The sequence below is a fragment of the Cololabis saira genome, chromosome 12 (genome assembly GCF_033807715.1).
Source record: "Cololabis saira isolate AMF1-May2022 chromosome 12, fColSai1.1, whole genome shotgun sequence".
Lineage (NCBI taxonomy): Eukaryota > Metazoa > Chordata > Actinopteri > Beloniformes > Belonidae > Cololabis > Cololabis saira.
In genome coordinates this window covers 30468064-30485591 of record NC_084598.1, presented here as the reverse complement: position 1 = coordinate 30485591, position 17528 = coordinate 30468064, and the positions used below count along the sequence as shown (strand labels likewise).

General features: G+C 38.4%; 2 protein-coding genes across 5 annotated transcripts; one reads left to right on the top strand and one right to left on the bottom strand.

Moving 5' to 3' along the window:
- The first annotated feature begins 840 nt into the window (after positions 1 to 840).
- On the top strand, positions 841 to 17156 carry ppih (peptidylprolyl isomerase H (cyclophilin H)). Of its 2 annotated transcripts, XM_061735020.1 has the most exons (10): positions 841 to 1002; positions 8326 to 8390; positions 8529 to 8552; positions 8783 to 8827; positions 12637 to 12679; positions 14123 to 14215; positions 14398 to 14485; positions 14593 to 14633; positions 16721 to 16802; positions 16926 to 17156. In XM_061735020.1, exons 1-9 carry the CDS (start codon positions 937 to 939, stop codon positions 16787 to 16789), a joined length of 534 nt encoding a protein of 177 aa, XP_061591004.1. In that variant the 5' UTR covers positions 841 to 936; the 3' UTR covers positions 16790 to 16802; positions 16926 to 17156. The 2 variants fall into 2 exon arrangements, with proteins under 2 accessions (XP_061591004.1, XP_061591003.1); XM_061735019.1 differs by having other exon boundaries at positions 16721 to 17156.
- Positions 3038 to 7205, bottom strand: si:dkeyp-100a1.6 (probable G-protein coupled receptor 160). 3 transcript variants are annotated; one of them, XM_061736524.1, is made up of 3 exons: positions 7019 to 7205; positions 5338 to 6462; positions 3038 to 4472 (listed from the first exon to the last, which is right to left on the bottom strand). In XM_061736524.1, the coding sequence occupies exon 3, from the start codon at positions 4436 to 4438 to the stop codon at positions 3296 to 3298; it is 1143 nt and encodes a 380-aa protein (XP_061592508.1). In that variant the 5' UTR covers positions 4439 to 4472; positions 5338 to 6462; positions 7019 to 7205; the 3' UTR covers positions 3038 to 3295. The 3 variants fall into 3 exon arrangements, with proteins under 3 accessions (XP_061592508.1, XP_061592507.1, XP_061592509.1); XM_061736523.1 differs by having other exon boundaries at positions 6310 to 6462; positions 7019 to 7204; XM_061736525.1 differs by having other exon boundaries at positions 6310 to 6356; positions 7019 to 7204.
- Positions 17157 to 17528: the final 372 nt, after the last annotated feature.

Below are 17528 nucleotides of genomic sequence, written 5' to 3'. Positions count from 1 at the left end.
ATGAGCTGTGAGGCAAGAGTTCAGTCAAAATTCTGTAACTGCAGGGAGAAATGAATGGGTGCATGCTGTGACAAAGTTGGGTGAAAGCATACATTTTCTTGCAGAGGCATTGAAGATGGCAACACATGAACAGAAACAGAGAACAATGGTACTAAAGATGATGCATAATGAACAAGAAGCTGGTAGTAAACAAATGATAGGGAATTATCTTTTACAGTGGGAGTCATTGCAGCTTCTGATTCAAATCATTGTTAAAGAAACAATTCATCTTGGCGTGTTCTGGTTAAAATGTGAGGAAATAATAGTCATTAATTATCAAAGTAGAAAAGACAAAGGAAATTATGAGAAAAAACTTTTGAAAGTCTACAAAAACACCTCAGAGTTTATTTTATATGGAAGAATATGTCAAAAGATTATTGCAGGACACATCACTCGTAAGAATGGTGGATACATGTGAAAAAAGAAGAAAAAAAAGAAACGAAGTGTCCTGCAGGATATAAATAAATCACCACAAGCCGAGACTCCTTAATGATACAAAAATGTTTTGTGAAAATTAATACAGAAAAACAGAAAAATTATAGTCAATAGAGTCTCTATTTCAAGGTTATGCAGTGATGGATCCGGTCCCAAGCGCAGGACTGGATAAGCAGCCCTTTACTCTTGAACAAAGGCATCTGGCCTTCCTTTTATTTGTCCTTGAATACATTTGATCTTGTCCTGAAGATTTCATTAGTGGATGTGAGTAAGCTTGATCAGTAGATGGCAGTAATGCAACTCCGCTGCCATTAAAGACCTCAAAGAAGAAATCGAGTCGTTCCTTTATTGTCCCTCGCAGGCGACCGTAGGTTGCTTCTGCGCATGTGCTGGCTTTTCAAATCACTCGCGTGTAATTTTCTTTCCAAACTTCATCCTCCGGTCTTAATAAACTGTTAAATAATGTCCGTTCAGGCATCAAACCCAAATAACCCCGTTGTCTTCTTCGACATTACCATTGGAGGACAGGTAAGTGGGAGACGGAGGGTTTTATTAACCGGCTAACGTTGAGTTAACGTTGCAGCGGTCTGGGTTTCGCAAACAACAGACTCGCTTTTATTGAATATTGTGATTTAACGAGCACCATTATTTGCGTTTAATCGGTATATATTTAAGTTTATGTATATGATATACAAATATATATAAATGAAGAGTTTTCTTTACTCACTGAGAAGTTTATGTTGTGTTGAGCAGCGTGTGAAGTTTTGTTATTACTATGAATATGGTTGATATAATGTCAAACCTTAGTTACTATTCAAAACATGAGGTTTGCATAGTTATTCATGAGATGCAGTGTTTATAAAAGTATCTGAACCATTTGATAACCCCTTTTCTGTTCATTTCACAAAATGTAATCTCATCTTTTTTTTCAAACTTTTTTTTATTAACATTATTTCTTCATTACAACATGTTTGCATCAAGTAATACAAATTTGTGCAAATAATACCTGCTTTATAATTTAAGAAAAAGCAAAAACAAAAGAAAACAAATATAATCAACAAAATAGGAAATATAAAAATAAACATAAAAAATTGCATGTATATATGAGAACACATGCCAGCATATGGTTCCAAGAAAATAAGAAAGAAGGAAAATGACAAATAATAAAATAATTATCTAATCTCATCTTTATCCAAGTCACAATAATATAAAAACAGTGCGTTTAACCTTTATAGCGCATGGTTATATATTTTTTGCCATAGCTTCCTACACTTGTTGCAGCTTTGGCAGCATGTATAGCTGACACATGACATGTGCAGAACTGAACAGAACTGCTTCATTGTTTTCTGAACCAGTTATTTCCTGGATTTAAATGTCAGACCCTATGTATCAATACTAATGTTGGATTGATGTATTCCTAATACTCGGCCCTGGAGTTTGGCTGATTGGACTCAACATAATCCTGCGTTATGAGTTTGACATGTACCAGGGACTTTTGAACAAGGCCCACTTTAAAATCATGTTGGGAAAAATTAGACCTTTTTGATTTCTCTCTTTGTAGAAACTGATGTTTAATGCAACAGTGGTTTTTCTTAGTCAGATTGGACGGAATAGTAGTCGCATTGATTGTTCAAAGTCAAATGCTCTCATTCTGCTTTACACAACTCATATATGGTTCTTATTTATTGTCGACTCACATTTGTCTTTGGATTGATTCTCTCCCAGAAAGCTAGAGGGCGCCATGATCCAATTTACTTTATGTGAACTTTCCTGTGTAGAAGTATCTTAAACTTTGTTTTAAGTCATTGGGACGGTGTAGTTTGACAGTGGACCACACCTTCGTCTGTCTGTGAACACGCATCTGTATTTAACTCATTGAGGTTGCTGTTTGTTAAATTTGCTATCAGCTTACCGGTAGTTCTGTTGTACATAGCGGTGAGAATTTAACCAACCAGCTCCACCTCGGTATATCAAATATCATGAGAAATTGGAACCATACTTCTTTCTCATTAGATTAGTTGACTAATCGATAAAATAATCACCTGATGAATCATTTTTTTAAATAATCGTTTACCCCCAGCCCTATCCGATACCAAATCTTGTTTCCAGCTGGACTTTTGAGTATCAGCTAATACTGATTACTTCTCTAAAAGTAATCAGACAAGTTTGTCCTCAAGTGAGGGGTACAAACAAGTTGAGAACAGATTTACAGATTTCATAGGTCATTTTGGGAGGAATTTTCACCAATGTCAAGAACAGGTTTTGATGCTTTTTGAATTGTGCAGCATTTTTATTTTCAATGTACTGTACTGTTCATATTTTGTAATTATACATATTTTTTACTTTTTTTCCTTTTTCTTTTTTTCTTTTTTTTTACCCCTCCCGTGCATGTGTGTGTTAAGTGTACTGCTGCCAACAAAGTGAGTGTCCCCACTGAGAGAGAAAATAAAGGATTATCTTATTTTATCTTATTAAGGAAAAAAAGACAAAACGGACTCTTTTTAAATACGTTTTTGAAGGAAAAGCAATATTCAGTGAATCAAACACAAGAAAGGGTTTTTTTTATTGTTTTTATTGGAAACAGATTTATAAATTGCCTTTATTTACAAAACCCAGCTTTGCAGTGTCATTTTAAAGTGACATGTTAAGTCACAACAGCAGCATCTTGGATCTGCAGCGTGTGCTGTTTGAGAGGTCATCGGTGCATTTGTCTTTGGCTATTCACCCTGTAGTCAAAGGATCTGAAGCAGCATTTATAACAGGTGAACCATTCGTCCATGTAGTTCATTTGCATGCTCTCTTGTTTCATGACACATTACCCCTAGGGCAATGCCTCTCTTGATATGACATATTTGCTTGGTATTTCCTTACACACAGAGATGGAGTAAAGTGTTTCCTCTTCTGATGGGTTAAAGATAGCTGCAGAGAGTTGTGGCTGTCCTACGCCTTTGCTCAAATGCCAGTAAACCTGCCATGAGCACAGGTTTTCAGGTAGATTGCTGTATGGCATTTGTGACTTGCTCTTCACCCAGAATGCCACACCTTCCAGGAGGCTGTTAAAACACTCCAACCACAATAGGTTAACGGAGATATAAGCAGGCACTGCTATACCACAGATCAGACAGGCTACAGACATGACAAGATAGGGCATCCAGAACATAAGAAAGGCCAGTGTCAGGCTGAAACACATAGGTGGCCGTGGGCTGATATTCTCCTGGTAATTCTCCTCGCTGCTTTTTGTTTCAGCGCTTTGCGTGAAGAAAAGGTCGCTCCTCTGGTTTTTTTGAGCCTCTTGGGCTTCATATATCTTGTCAGCCTCTCTCACCCACCGAGGAATACTGGACCAAAACGGCAGCAGTGCAAAAAGTGATGCAGTGAAAAGTCCCAGAATGAAGACTTTGGTCAGTGTTGACTCTTCTACCTCACACACAAGTGCCTTTCCTCCCAAATAATCCAGTTCTTTTTGCTCAGCAGTAACTGAGCCAAACGAGTAGATAACCCCGTACATCCACACCAGCAATGTCAAGACCACATTCCTGAGCAGTTTGCAGAATGCTGTTTGGTTTCTCAAACGTGTTTCTTCTGAACAGTAATCTAGTAAACCCAGGCACATCATTGGCAGTGGCAGTGCTCCGTATATCGCCGAGGCATTGGCCAAGAGGTAGCAGGGCGACACGAAAGATCTCTCAGCTCCAAGAAGCCACACAGCTGCCAGTAAAAATGTCAAGAGCAAATCAGCAAGCGTAATGGACAGGCTGCACATGCTTGGAAAGTGGGTGTACTTTTTCCGGGAGCATACAAAAAACACTACTGTGTCCAATCCTGACTTGAAAAGCAAAAGGGCAAAATATTTCCCAATGTTGCTTGTGTGGCAGCCAGAAGCATCGTCCCACTGTTCCAAGACGGCCAGCATTTTGTCCCCGAGGTTTATGTCTGTCGATGACGACGACGACCCTGGCAACATTTATGTTGAGATTCTAGAAGCTCTGGATAAAACCCTTTTAAAGATAACATGGAGTTAGCAACTTATCAATACAAAGATTACAAGAAAAGTTAATTTCTACATAAAAGATATTACAGTTTGTACTTTAAGCTACTTTCTTCATCTGGAACAAGCATTCTCGGATAAGACTCTCATGACAGCAGACCAACACCCCCCCTAATCACTTCCCCTGTTAACTGAAGGCAACTGTGTTTCCACTAGTGGAACTCCGGCTAGATTTTTCGGGGCCGGGCCGTGTGCGTGCGTTTCTGTTACCAGGAACAGCCATGAAACGTGGCCTTCAGGAACCTTTTACGGGGCCAAAAACGGCCCTGTAGTAGGAGAGGGGCGTCTTTCGGGCGAGAAGGGCTACCTGGTGGGTCGTGTCTGCTGGGTGGGTGTTCTAAAAGCAGGAAATTACATTCAGCCCTCTCACAGCAATTTAAATCATGTGACCACAAATCATTTAAGGATTTTGACCAGAGAAATTTTGCTATGAGTACATTTGATGAAGTTGGTTCAGGTCTTGCTGTCATATTACACCAATATAGAGGTTGGACGGGGGATTCTTTTTAATTTCAATTGCAGTATAATAGAAACGCGCAGCTGAAGAGGCCGAAGAGACGGCCGGCCCTGTTAAGGTTCCTGTCTGGCAGGTTTACCCGGAATTCCCGCTAGTGGAAACGCACCTTTAGGATCTGCTCCAATGTTGTTGCGCATCTGAGCTCCTGTTTGCTTATGCAGTTCAATTAAATATTGCTTGTATTCTGTACACTAATAATCGACCCATCTGGATAGTATTGCAGTGACTGTTGGCAACTACCTGCATTTACCATACCTAGAAAATGAAATATACAAATCTATACACATTTATATCTAACCTCTGCTTTTGTGATTTCCTCCAAATATTGAGGATCTTTTTTTCTTCTTCTTTGGATTAAAAGGATAATTGAACACAGTCACTCCATAGCAACCTACTAAAACACATTTATTAAGCTTCTGCAGATTGAAATGACATTGTTAGACATTATTAACCAATTTATGTTAAGAAATGTATCTTTCTACAAAGAGTTGATTTAGAAACACCATTACAACCAAATTGTATATCGATTTATATAATGTAAGAAATTATATGTAAGGAAAGAAAAAGCAGATTTTTTACTACAAATCTATCAATGATTGTACTTTGAGGTCGTCAACCGGGTTCCTGGATTCTGTTTTTTGGTGGGTTTATTTTGTGTATCTTACTGGCTGTAACTGGCTGTTGGGTAAAAAGTAGATCCTGCTGACATATTTCAGGACCTTCTTTATTTTTCTGAGTAAAATGGAGAAAACATAGATCTCCAAATATGTGCATATGTTAACCTCTGAACCTGCCATGCAATTTCTTAAGACATTTATCATTTTCTTCTCACTTCATTATTTTATACAAATAAAAGTGATACAAATAAAACTGAACCACTTCGAGTGCATACTGCCAAGTCTCATGCAAACTACTATCAACAGATGCAAATGTAGGAGAGTTTATATCCTCTTCTTTTGATATTTGTTCATAAATATGTTATGTGATAATTCAGTAATGAGTAGCAGAGGCCATGCTGGAGTAGTTTTTGTAGTGTATATAACTGTCGTCAGATTTTCCTCCTCGCTGCTTTTTCCTGTGAATCAAGAAAAACCTCTACATCATCTTTGGCAGGCTTGGAGTTTAATTCTCCTTCAAAACCGTGTAGCTCAATCCCAGAAACATGTGACAGACGCTGTTATCTGCCGCAGGTAAAACAAACCCTTTTTAAGAGTAACATTAAGTGGCGAGTTGGGAGATGACAGCAGGATGTGTCCCTGAGTGACTTTACCTGTCTGTCCAGTGCTGCTCCTGTCCAGCGAGTTTCAGTGGCGCGGCCTGTAGATGAAAGCCCCTTCAATCATTCATCTCTGAGAACACGGCTGCTGTCGGGTGATTTGGCTCCCTTCTCTGCACTTTTATGACTCCAGTATGAGTGAATCGCCTGATTAGACAGGACACACCCTCTGAGACTTCTTTGTATGTCACATAACAGGTAACTCAGCTGAAAGTGGAGCATCTTCTTCTGACAATAGATTTGGATAAAAGCACGCCCTCCTGTTGGTTTCGGTTTGCCTGCACAGCTGCCGTATACTATTACACCATATTTCAGGTGTTAAATATTTCTTCTGAGAAATATGATCCAAGTAATAGCTTTAAATGAATTTGTTTGTTGTGTGGCACTGTTTGCTCTCATTGAGGATATTGGTCTTAACTTTGAAAATGTGCAGGAGAGAGTGGGGGGGTTGACTGTGGCAGTAATTGTGGAGTTGAACTCTTTGAACGATTGTTGTATCAAAGCTTTTGTTTTTGTGTGTAAATTGTTGAAACAGATACCTTTTTTTCTCAACTTTTTTCAAACATATTTTCTTTGTCATGTCAAGAACAAGAGGGCTAAAAACATTCTGAAAAACGACTCAAATACATTTTTAATAAACAGCATTAACAAAAGCAGTTAATAGTATATATTGTTTGAAAAGTGACACGTGAAGCCGTCTTACCTCCTGGTGAACGTCAGATTCCAGCCTGAAACCTTCCCCTCGCAGAGCGTATTATGGTTGATGATTGTTCTGTGTCAACAAGCTTATCTTCTGTATTTCGTATCTTTCCCTGGAGCCTGTGAATACACTGTGCTCTAAGTAGCAAAGAGAGCACAACTAATGGCATTTGTTGTAGTGCGAGTATTTGCATGAGGCGACCGAAGAGTTGTGCAGTGACGTCGTGATGACAGACGTCTCTTTGTACACCACCACTTCTGTTTGCTTGCACAGACACACACGCACACACACACACGTGCTCGCACACACACACGTGCTCGCACACGCTCATATTGTTGTATCACCTGCCACTTGCTGTCTCTCCAGTGTTTTAGATGTGGAAGAAGAGACACCCAAGTTGCCCAACGCACGCAGACACACACATAGATCACTTTTTCAAATGAATTGTTGTGTCACGATTGTGGTTCAGTCACATTTCCATGTTTCAATTATGTATGCTTTTACTAGAAAGCCATTTCACAGGAAAAGATAAAAGTTTTGATTGTTTTCTGCTTCACATATTCAAGAACTAGGAGGAATAATTATGCCATTGAACTTGAAGCCAGTGCTACAAAGAAGAATGACAGAATTCCTGCATCAGTTAGTTGCTGTAGTGCTGGAAATACTCAAGTTTGAGTATTAGGCAGTTTTGATCACCATGCTATTGGGAGCATTCACTGTAATATGGTCACTGGAAAGTATAGAATAGGTCAATTAAGCAGCAGAGACAAAGTACAAATGGTTCCACTGAGTCTGTGTTGTCCATCCATTTTTTTTATACCCGTTTTATCCTTTTCAGGGTCACGGGGTCTGTTGTAGCCTATCCCAGCTCATCATTCACCCTGGACAGTCTATCACAGGGCCACATATATAAACAGACAACCAGGCACACTCACACCTATGGGCAATTTTGAATCATCAATTAACCTAGCATGCATGTTTTACGTGGAGAAAACCCACGAAAGAACAAGGAGAACACGCAAACTCCTCACAGAAAGACTCCCGCCAGGCCCAGGAGTCAAACCATGAACCTTCTTGCTGTGAGGCAACAGTGCTAACCACTAAGCCACCGTGCTGCCTGTCTGGCAGCAATATCCTGTCTGCGTTTTATGTTTTGAAAATGTGCATTTACACAGCTTTTATGGTATCTGCAGAGAAAGATTTTAAAGCTGCAGTTCATGTTTAAAAAGGCTTCAGCTGTGGAGACCAAGTCATCTTTGTATTTTTATACCTGTTTATAAAAGTTTTCTTTTTCTTTCTTTTTTTACCAGGATGTTGGACGGATGAAGGTCGAGCTGTTTGCTGACGTGGTTCCAAAGACGGCCGAGAATTTCCGGTAAGGGACAAAACCGCGACATGTTCTGCTTTTACAATGGTGCTTTTTTTTTATATTATTCTGTATGTGTTAAAAAAAACAAACAGATAAAACTGGAGTTTTCCAATAGGTGCTAACATTTCTCCTGATCTCTTACAGGCAGTTCTGCACAGGAGAATTCAGGTAAGCCAGGAAAACGGGACCAAACCCTGTACAAACACCAGTGAGAGTAAACATGGCCGGCAGTTACACAATAGACAAGGAAGAGTGATTGAACTATATTTACTATTTACTTTAGAAATTGAAATCACAACGACCTGCTTTAAAGTAGATATATAGTTGTTATAAGATTCAGGATCTTGCCATTTCAGCAGGCTTTGTTTATTTATCTGTCTCCACCCTCTGGCTTGCAGGAAGGATGGTGTTCCTATTGGTTACAAAGGCTGCACATTCCACAGGTACAGAACATTAAGTACTTTGTTTGTCCTTGAACTCTAACCTGCTGATGGTGAGAGCTACAAGTTCACACCCTCAGGTTATTTACAGAAACCTGGTCTTCTTTGTAAGTTGGCTGATTCAGTCATCCTTTGTAAAAAGACACATTTTCCAAATGAATGAAATACAAATTTAAGTATGATGTGTAAGAAGCTCTTATGAGGGACAATCAGACAAACTCTTTTTTTTCATCTCTGAGAAGGTGAATATCATACTTTTGGAATAGATTTTCCTACATCTTATCTATTTTGAGCATGTAAGGAATCTAATCAAGTTGCAGAAGGAGACTGATCTCCTGAGGGACGTGTCAAATCTCGTGTTTTACAAATGTTCTGACTTATCTACTTCAAGGCCGCAAAAGTTGTCACTAGCTACTTTTGGACCAACATTTATTTGTTTTAGGTACAAATGTTTGCCAGAGGCAACATCAAATCATCCGTTCAAGTTTTCTGATGATTACTATTGTGTTTTTCTAGTGAGCAAGCGCCAAGAAGTCTTCTGACATGGATTAATCAGTAAAAAAAAAACAATCAAGAATTCACTTCAAGGCCGTGTTGAAGCATCTAGCAAAGTTAGAGGCGTGTCATTAAATAATCAGAATGACCTGTACAAAGTCAGAACTTTAAAGAAAGCCCATGCTATCGTGGCTGACACGTGCCAACCGCTTTTAAAGAGTCTGAGCTGCTTCCGACTGGTGTACCGAGGTGCCGGACCAACAAACAAAAGGACTCTTTCTGTCCCTCTTGGTGTTACCCTCCTTAATAACACATAGTGAGGTTTTTTTTTTTTTTTTTTCTTCAACATTTCCAACAGAGGAAAAGGCATAAAAGACTGAATGGCTGCTTTCGGACTTAAACCTCTTTATTCAACGCTTTGCAACACAGCAGGGAGGAAAAAAGTGAGCATTTTAAACAGACTTTTGAATACTATTACCCTAGCCAACATTCAAACTCACTTGTGCTCAGGGAGTTATTAAGAACATCATGCCTCTTCTTTCCACTCAAGTCCGCTGGCCACTCTGAGGGCTTTCCAATGGCAAATGAGCAATCTTTAGTTGTACTTTTTCTTTCTCGGTTGCAATTCTGTCAAATCAGCGGCGCATCAGTCTGAGTGGGGGAGGCGGGAGTAGCCAAGATCCAGTAGCACCTCGTATCAACGTCAGAGTACCAAACACTTGCTTGTCGTGGTTTTGGAGATCATATATGATTGATTATGAATCCTGACTAATGATCAACCAGATCTGGGGCCTCATGTACAAAGAGTGCGTGGATTTCAACGTGAATGTTTGCGTGGAATTCTTGCGTACGCAAAAAAGAAAAATTCTGATTCTCAAAACTGCGCGTACGCCCAAATCCACGCACGTTTCTTTGAACATCACAATCATCGTGGATTTGAGCGCACATGCAGGAGCAGAACACTCCGCCCTGTCTCCTCCCTCAAATACATACATTTGAATATGAGAATGAGGATAATTATCCATTAAAAACCGCTCATGTTAACAAGGAACTTGCAAAAACAAGTAAAACAAACGAAAAGTTGAGGCCTGGAAAAAATCATTTATTTGGGGGCATTTGTTCCGATTTAAGTTGCATTGCATTACGGGTATTGTTCTTTGCTTTGTGTTGCGTTCCGTGAAGAGTTGTGGTTTTATTATGATCATAAGGATTTGTGAGTGTTTGTGGGCAGCGTTAATGTATCATTACACTCTCCTTTTCTTGTTTGTATTTTAAGAACCGACACCAGAACTTAAGTTGGTAGGATGAAAAACAGCTCCTCGTTCCGCTTTATTGTCACGCGTATTATATACTAACGGATTAAGACCAATGTACACGTTTATTGAGTCTTACACATTGTGGATGTCTGCGATCACCTCTACAATGTGAACAACATGAACTTTATATATAAAACATGAAACATCACGATCTGATTCCTCTGATGCAGAAAGACAAGTTGTGCCAATGGGATTATCGAGGTGCAAACGTGAGAAATAAAGAGCAAAGTTGCTGTAACTCGGAGTGTTGCAGCCGCAGGAGGAGAGACCGGTCTCGTCTCGGTCCCTGCCTCCATCACCGGAGAAACACTTTCTGGATCCTGCAGCCCCTGCAACTGACTCGATATCAGACTCTGAAAGTTGCCTAAACATTCAATAAAAACTTAATTCATTCAACTTAATTCATTCATTGCTGAGTCACATCAGTTCGTACCAACCAACCTTTCCGTGACATCTTAGTTTTATTTTAAAAGACAACTTTACAGAACCGGTTTTTCGCTGCAAAATGTATTTTAATGTTTTAGGATCTGGCTTTTATCTCGAGTAGTCGTCCCATACGGTCGTCATGGCGACTGAGATGTCCGACCTGTCAGCAGCTCCAGCTGATGCATCATGTTGGTCTGAACCGGAGCAGCTGGTCCAGTGCAGGGCAGAGATCCAGAAGGATCCTCTTGGTACCTAAACCAGCTGCTGATCCAGTCTTCACCCTGGACCAGCAGATCAGTGTGGTCCCTGAAGACTCGCTCCCTCCTGATCCTGCCATCAGCAGGTTCCTCTAACGGAGCCAAAGCTGCGATTGGGATTTGCGGGTTCCATCATTGAGCTCCTGCCTTTAGTTGTATGTTCAGATCATGTGGTTGATTGTGAGATTGTTGCAGCTTCACTCTTGTGTAACTTATTTGGTAATGCTGAGACTGTCGTGTCCTTCATGTGTGGTCGTGAACTTATTGTTGACGTCACGTTTCCTCATATTCTGCACTTCACTGCATCCCCAGCGAGTGTCACCAATGGACAAAACCTCAGAAAAGTGTGTGGAGGACCGCAACTTTCTACATTCAAATCACTTTTCGAACATACGACCGCGAGCGTAGAAAGTGGCGTACGTACGTTTTTTGTGCGCCGCACGTTTTTTGTGCGCCGCACGTTTCGTACATGAGGCCCCTGGACTCTCTCCCACCGTCCCGCTTTGGGATGAGGTGGTGCTGATGTGACAATTGTTTCAGAATTGAAAACTGAAAAAGACTGTTCAAAGACTTTGAGTTCTTGGTTACAGATTCTGTGTTTTGATCATGTAAACAAAGGAGTTTTTATGTCTGGATTTTAAGAACTAAGTGCTCAAACATGTTTAGTTTATTTGTTCCTAATAGGGAGAGCGTCTCAAAGCAGACCGAGCCCAGATTTTTTAGTAATGTGGAACTTTGAATCCTATGGATTGAATTTTCTTTATTTAATTACCATATACAAAATATTGAGGCGTTCTTACGCCTCTTTTTTTAATGCAGTAACAACTAAACATGAACATGTTGATCTAAGTTTCAACTGCACCAAACATGAAAAATTTGTTAGGATTGTTCATATGAATGATGTTTGGCATGAAAGGTGTGTCTTGTGGTTCTCATTTTAAATGAAAGTCTATTAATGGAGTTAGTTTTTACTCCATTTGTCCTTTTAGTTCCAGTTTATGCTGCTGGTGATATCAGGAATTAATATGATCCTCAAATATTTGCACAGGTCTCATTGTCCAGAGTTGCATTAATGGGAAGTTTTTTGTTGTTAATTTAACTAAATTTTGAGAGTTATGAACCAGTAATGAATGTGTTCTTTTATTTGTCTTACCAAGTTTCTTTTGAAAACATAAAATTGAACTTGTGCTCAATGATTAAGTTAGAATAGTTTCTCTGTTTGACTTCCTCCCTGAATTCCCTTAAAGGTGCCAGTTAACTAACAACTAAAACTACTTACCGTAATCTTCATGGTCTGGTTTTCGTTGTTCATTTACAGGGTGATCAAGGACTTCATGATACAAGGAGGAGACTTTGTAAATGTAAGTACCGGTACTTTAACTCAAAAAGCCATTATTTAGGGAAATAAGATGAAAACCAGCTTGCAAGTCATTCTAGTTTTGATTCAAGAATTTATAAATGTGTGGAATAACGATTTAATAAAGTTAATTTTATCTGTCTTACAATTACATGTCGGGTAATAAGAAAACTAAATTATTTGTTTGAAAAAAAGAACTAGCAAAGTGATTGTGGAATAGAAAAAGAATAGCTGTTCATTTTCTGCAGTATTGTTCATGCTAAACTCATTAAAGACTCCACAGAAGCTCTGTCAGGGTTTCCGCAGGGTTTTAAAAAGTATTAAAAAGTGATAAATGAAAATTGCCAAATTTAAGGCCATTAAAAGTGTTAAATTCACTGTCAGAGGTATTTTTTTTTTTTAAATTGGTATTATTTTTTACCATTTACATTTTAAGCAGTCTATTTTATTGTCATTCACAGAGTGAAATAAATGTCAAACATCTGGTCAATATCAATGAGTATAAATCTGTTCTGTATAGTGTTCTATAGGTCAAAATCTGTTAATGTTAAAAGGTCCGTGATTAACACTTAATGTTGTGACAGTTTTTTTTTTTTTAAATCTGAAGGTAGTGAAAAAGGTATTAAATTGGTATTAAATTTAACATAAGTATTGCTGTATAAACCCTGTCTGTGATAAAAGCTGTCAGTTGAGATCCAAAAACAAAAAAAAATCTTACAAAAAACCCAAGCAAATCAATTTCAACCATTTTAAAGGGAAACAAGTGTAGAGTGCTTCCTGTGCACAGATGAAAAAGAAATAATGCAGAATTCAAAATAAAAACACTACTGCTCGGGCCCTGGTCAGCTCAGTGGATTGAGGGGGCACCACTTACAGAGTCATGTTCAAGTCCTGGCCTGGTGCTCCTTTCTGCGTGTATTCTCCCACACTACGGTACTCATTTCCTGTACACCTACTTTCTGCGGGTATTCTCCCACACTACTCATTTCCTGTACACCTACTGTCTGCATGTATTCTCCCACACTACCCTTTTCCTGTTAACCTACTTTCAATAAGTGCCACAAAATCTTCAGAAAGAAAAAAGCTAGTGCTCTGCTTTGTAGTGGTGTTCATAAGGTCAGGTCATTTAAGTTGCACAACACACACTTCTTGTGCTGTCTGGTTCAAGTTCCTTTCACTTCTTGGATTGGTGTTAACTAACGTCAGTGTCAGGGTTTCCCTCTCTCATCATTTGTATTCATAAAGTTAGAGAAAGACAACTGAACTTAAAATGCATTAACCGGTTTATAAAATCTGTTTAGTACAAAATAATATGACAGCAATAAGGTCCCAGTTCAGATCTGAAGTGAGCAGGTGGACACTGCGTTTGTATCGCCCTCTTGTGGATATAAAGCGAATTACACATTACATTTTTTTTTACTCCTGCTGTTTACTGTTTTTTGTGAAGGGCGATGGGACCGGTATCTGCAGCATCTACAGAGGTCCATTTGCAGATGAAAACTTCAGACAGAAGCATTCTGCCCCTGGTCTTCTTTCAATGGTATGAATGTTGCTGAGTACACTTGAATCTGTAAAGGATGTACTTTTTCCAATTCCAGGAGGGGTTCGACTCTGTCGTTTTGGACATTTATTGTATACTATTGTTAATAGACTGTGATATTTTATACATTTTTGAATTGTATAACCTTGACAAATATTTTTTGTCCTCAATCTCTCTTACAGGCAAACAGTGGTCCAGGGACAAATGGCTGTCAGTTTTTCATTACCTGTACTAAATGTGATTGGTTAGATGGAAAGCATGTTGTTTTTGGTGAGTACCACAGCATCATGAATTATGTAACAGTTGTTGTTGGGTTTTTTTCTCAATTTATTTTAAGTTTAGTTTGAGTTAAATTTCTGTGTTTTTAACCGTTTCAGGAAAAGTGGTCGATGGGTTGCTGATCATGAGGAAAATTGAGGTAAAAAGCAACTTCACCATTTATTATTTTTGTTTAAATGTTTTGAGTGTCTTTTCGCAAAAATAAATTTGACATTTTTACACACATCACCATGTTATTCAAATCGTTGCAGTACAGATTTTGTAATAGGCAAAAAGTGGAAATGAAGGATAACATTATTTTTGAAGTAAGTAGTAGTATAACTAAATATTGTACAAACCGTTTAAAGTTTTCAGCAACATGCATAATCTCTATTGACTCTCGTGTTCAAATTCCAATTTAAGAACAGAAATTAACATATTGACACAAGTACTTTTCTTTTTTCTTTTTTTTTTTAAACAATGCCCTGAGACTTAATATAAAGCAATATATTTATTTCAAATATGACTTATTGACAGTCGACTCAGCCAATGGCTACCCATTATCACTTGAAGCAACCAGCCGTTTGTAGTAACCCAGCGTCAGCTAAACGCAACAGTAATATTTGATTTCACTGCCAAGAACATGTTTAACGGTATATTATGCTGTAAACATCTGCCGGCAGCTCTGAAATTGAGCTGAAAGAACTGGTAGTTAAAGCTAACTTTGAATGATATACGTTGGTGTTCCCATTGGTTTCCTGCGCAACATGGCTAGGCCTCATAGTAAGAAAATTGTGCTTCAAAACAGCTCTTCAGAAATCAATGGGTCACGTTGACCCTTTTTTTTTTTTTTTTAACAGTCTGGTTAATTCAACCATAAGACAGAAAAAGGTGCGCCTCCAGTAGTACAAGATGTACCAGAGCATCCTCAGTTATTAGCCCAGTATTATTGGTGGCCCTTTTGTTGATATAGCAACTCTGAAGTGGATATAAAGTCTCTTTATCCTTAAATTTTGCAGATTTCTGAAATATAAAGATAGAAATAAATCACGACAACATAACTGCAAGCATTGTCCAGTCTTTAATGTGGTCTTCCAACAAACAAAAATCAAAGGGGAAAAAGTGGGCTGTGGTATCATCATGGATTGGAGCAGCTTCTGTTCAGCTGGACCAGGAGCCATCTCTCAGGATCGATGGGAAAATGAACAGCTCCATATACAGAGATATTTTCCTGCAAAACCCTACATCCCTTGTGTTTAGAAGGGGAAAACATGAGCTGAAAATTAAGATGAATTTCACATTCCAATATGACAGTGATCCAAATAACACATCAAAATTCTCAAAGAAATGGCTTCAGAAAAGGAAAAATCAAAGTCTTGGAAGGGCCCAGTCCGAACCCAAACCTCAAAACAATCAAAACCATATTAAATTGCCTAAAAAAAAATACTGTACACAAGAGATCTCCTCGCAAATGTTTAAAAAAGATTTTTGTGGCTTTAGTGGCCTTTATTTTGTAACTTGGTAGACTGGAAACTTGGGTAGAGAGAGGGGGAGGACATGCAGTAAAGAGCGACAGGACAGGAATCGAACCTGCACCACCTGCATGAGGTTGACAGCCTCCGTATACGGTGCCCGCTCACCCCACCGAGTTATCTGAGACCCATCTCCTCGCAATTTTTTAGTATATTCAACTTTTTTGTCAAGAGTGGGATGAAATTCCAAGGTCTACATGTGAAGTTAGGTTTATTATTCACAAAGATTTGATGCTGTAATAGAGGCAGAACGTCTTTCCAAGAAGTATCAATTGGGAGGGGTGTTCAAAAATTTCAAGATTACGGTATTTCAAATCAATCTGTGGTAACTTTTATTTTATATTAAATATTTCAAATAAATATTTTTTCCCCTCTGGATTTCTTTTTATTGGAATATTGCATTAAAGATGTAAATCTCACATGATATTTCTGTCTTTGTATTTTAGAAACATTCAGTTTCATGAGGTTGCCTAAGCTTTCTATAACTACTACTACTACTACTACTACTACTACTACTATGCCCCCGTGATGTCAGAAGTGGTATTGCTACAGAGTAGGTTTAAAGCTGTAATGCTGCATTAAAAATAGAGGGATTTTCAATTTTTTATTTTACATTTTTGACTTTGAGCATGAACCCTCCAAGGATCTCGGAGGTTGGAAGTCAGGTTTTAAATGTAATTTAAAATGTATAATCTTATACTTCTTCTTCGAACAGAATGTCCCCACAGGACCCAACAACAAGCCAAAACTCCCCATTCTCATCGCTCAGTGTGGAGAGATGTGATCCCGACAACTTGGTGTGCCATATAAGGAAAACCGAACCTTTTTAAAACATTAAGTGGTCTCCAGATTATTACTTGATAGTCATCTGCTAACATCAATTCTTTTTTTTTTTCTGTGGGAATGCTTTTTCCCTGCAGCTGATTCAAGGACTTCTTTGCTGCACATCATGGAGACTGGTTCTGATTTACATCATATTCTGTTTGTGTTTTAACATTTGATTTTAGAATAAATTCTATGAACATTCATGTTGAACATTTTTGTTTGAGGTCTTCTTTTATACAAGTTGAGATATTCCGGGTTGAGTAAAGAATTTGTTGGCAGTAACACTGTTTTATGAAATATGACCAATAAATTGTTGTACATTTGTATTTGTTGCCCCTTTCCTTTTTTGTTTTGGTCTTACAAAAAAACAACTTGTGTAAATGGCATCATATTTCCAAAACTTTTCTCATTGTTCAGTTTGAGTAGTATTTAGTGAAAAGGATTTATAACTGCTTTTGACTGTAGTGGCACAAGATACAGCTGTTCTTATTCTGCTCAAAGTTGATCATGTATCAGACGGATACAGTCTACACTGTAATCTACAATCTCTCAGCTGATTTTGCTTTTAAAACCTAAAGTGACAAGTTAAGATCAATGATATCTAAGATAACAGGATGTTATCTCATTATTTTTTTAATTTGAGAACTGAAATGTATATTTCAGCCTGGGTCTTTTGTGTTTCCATACGCGTTAGAGGA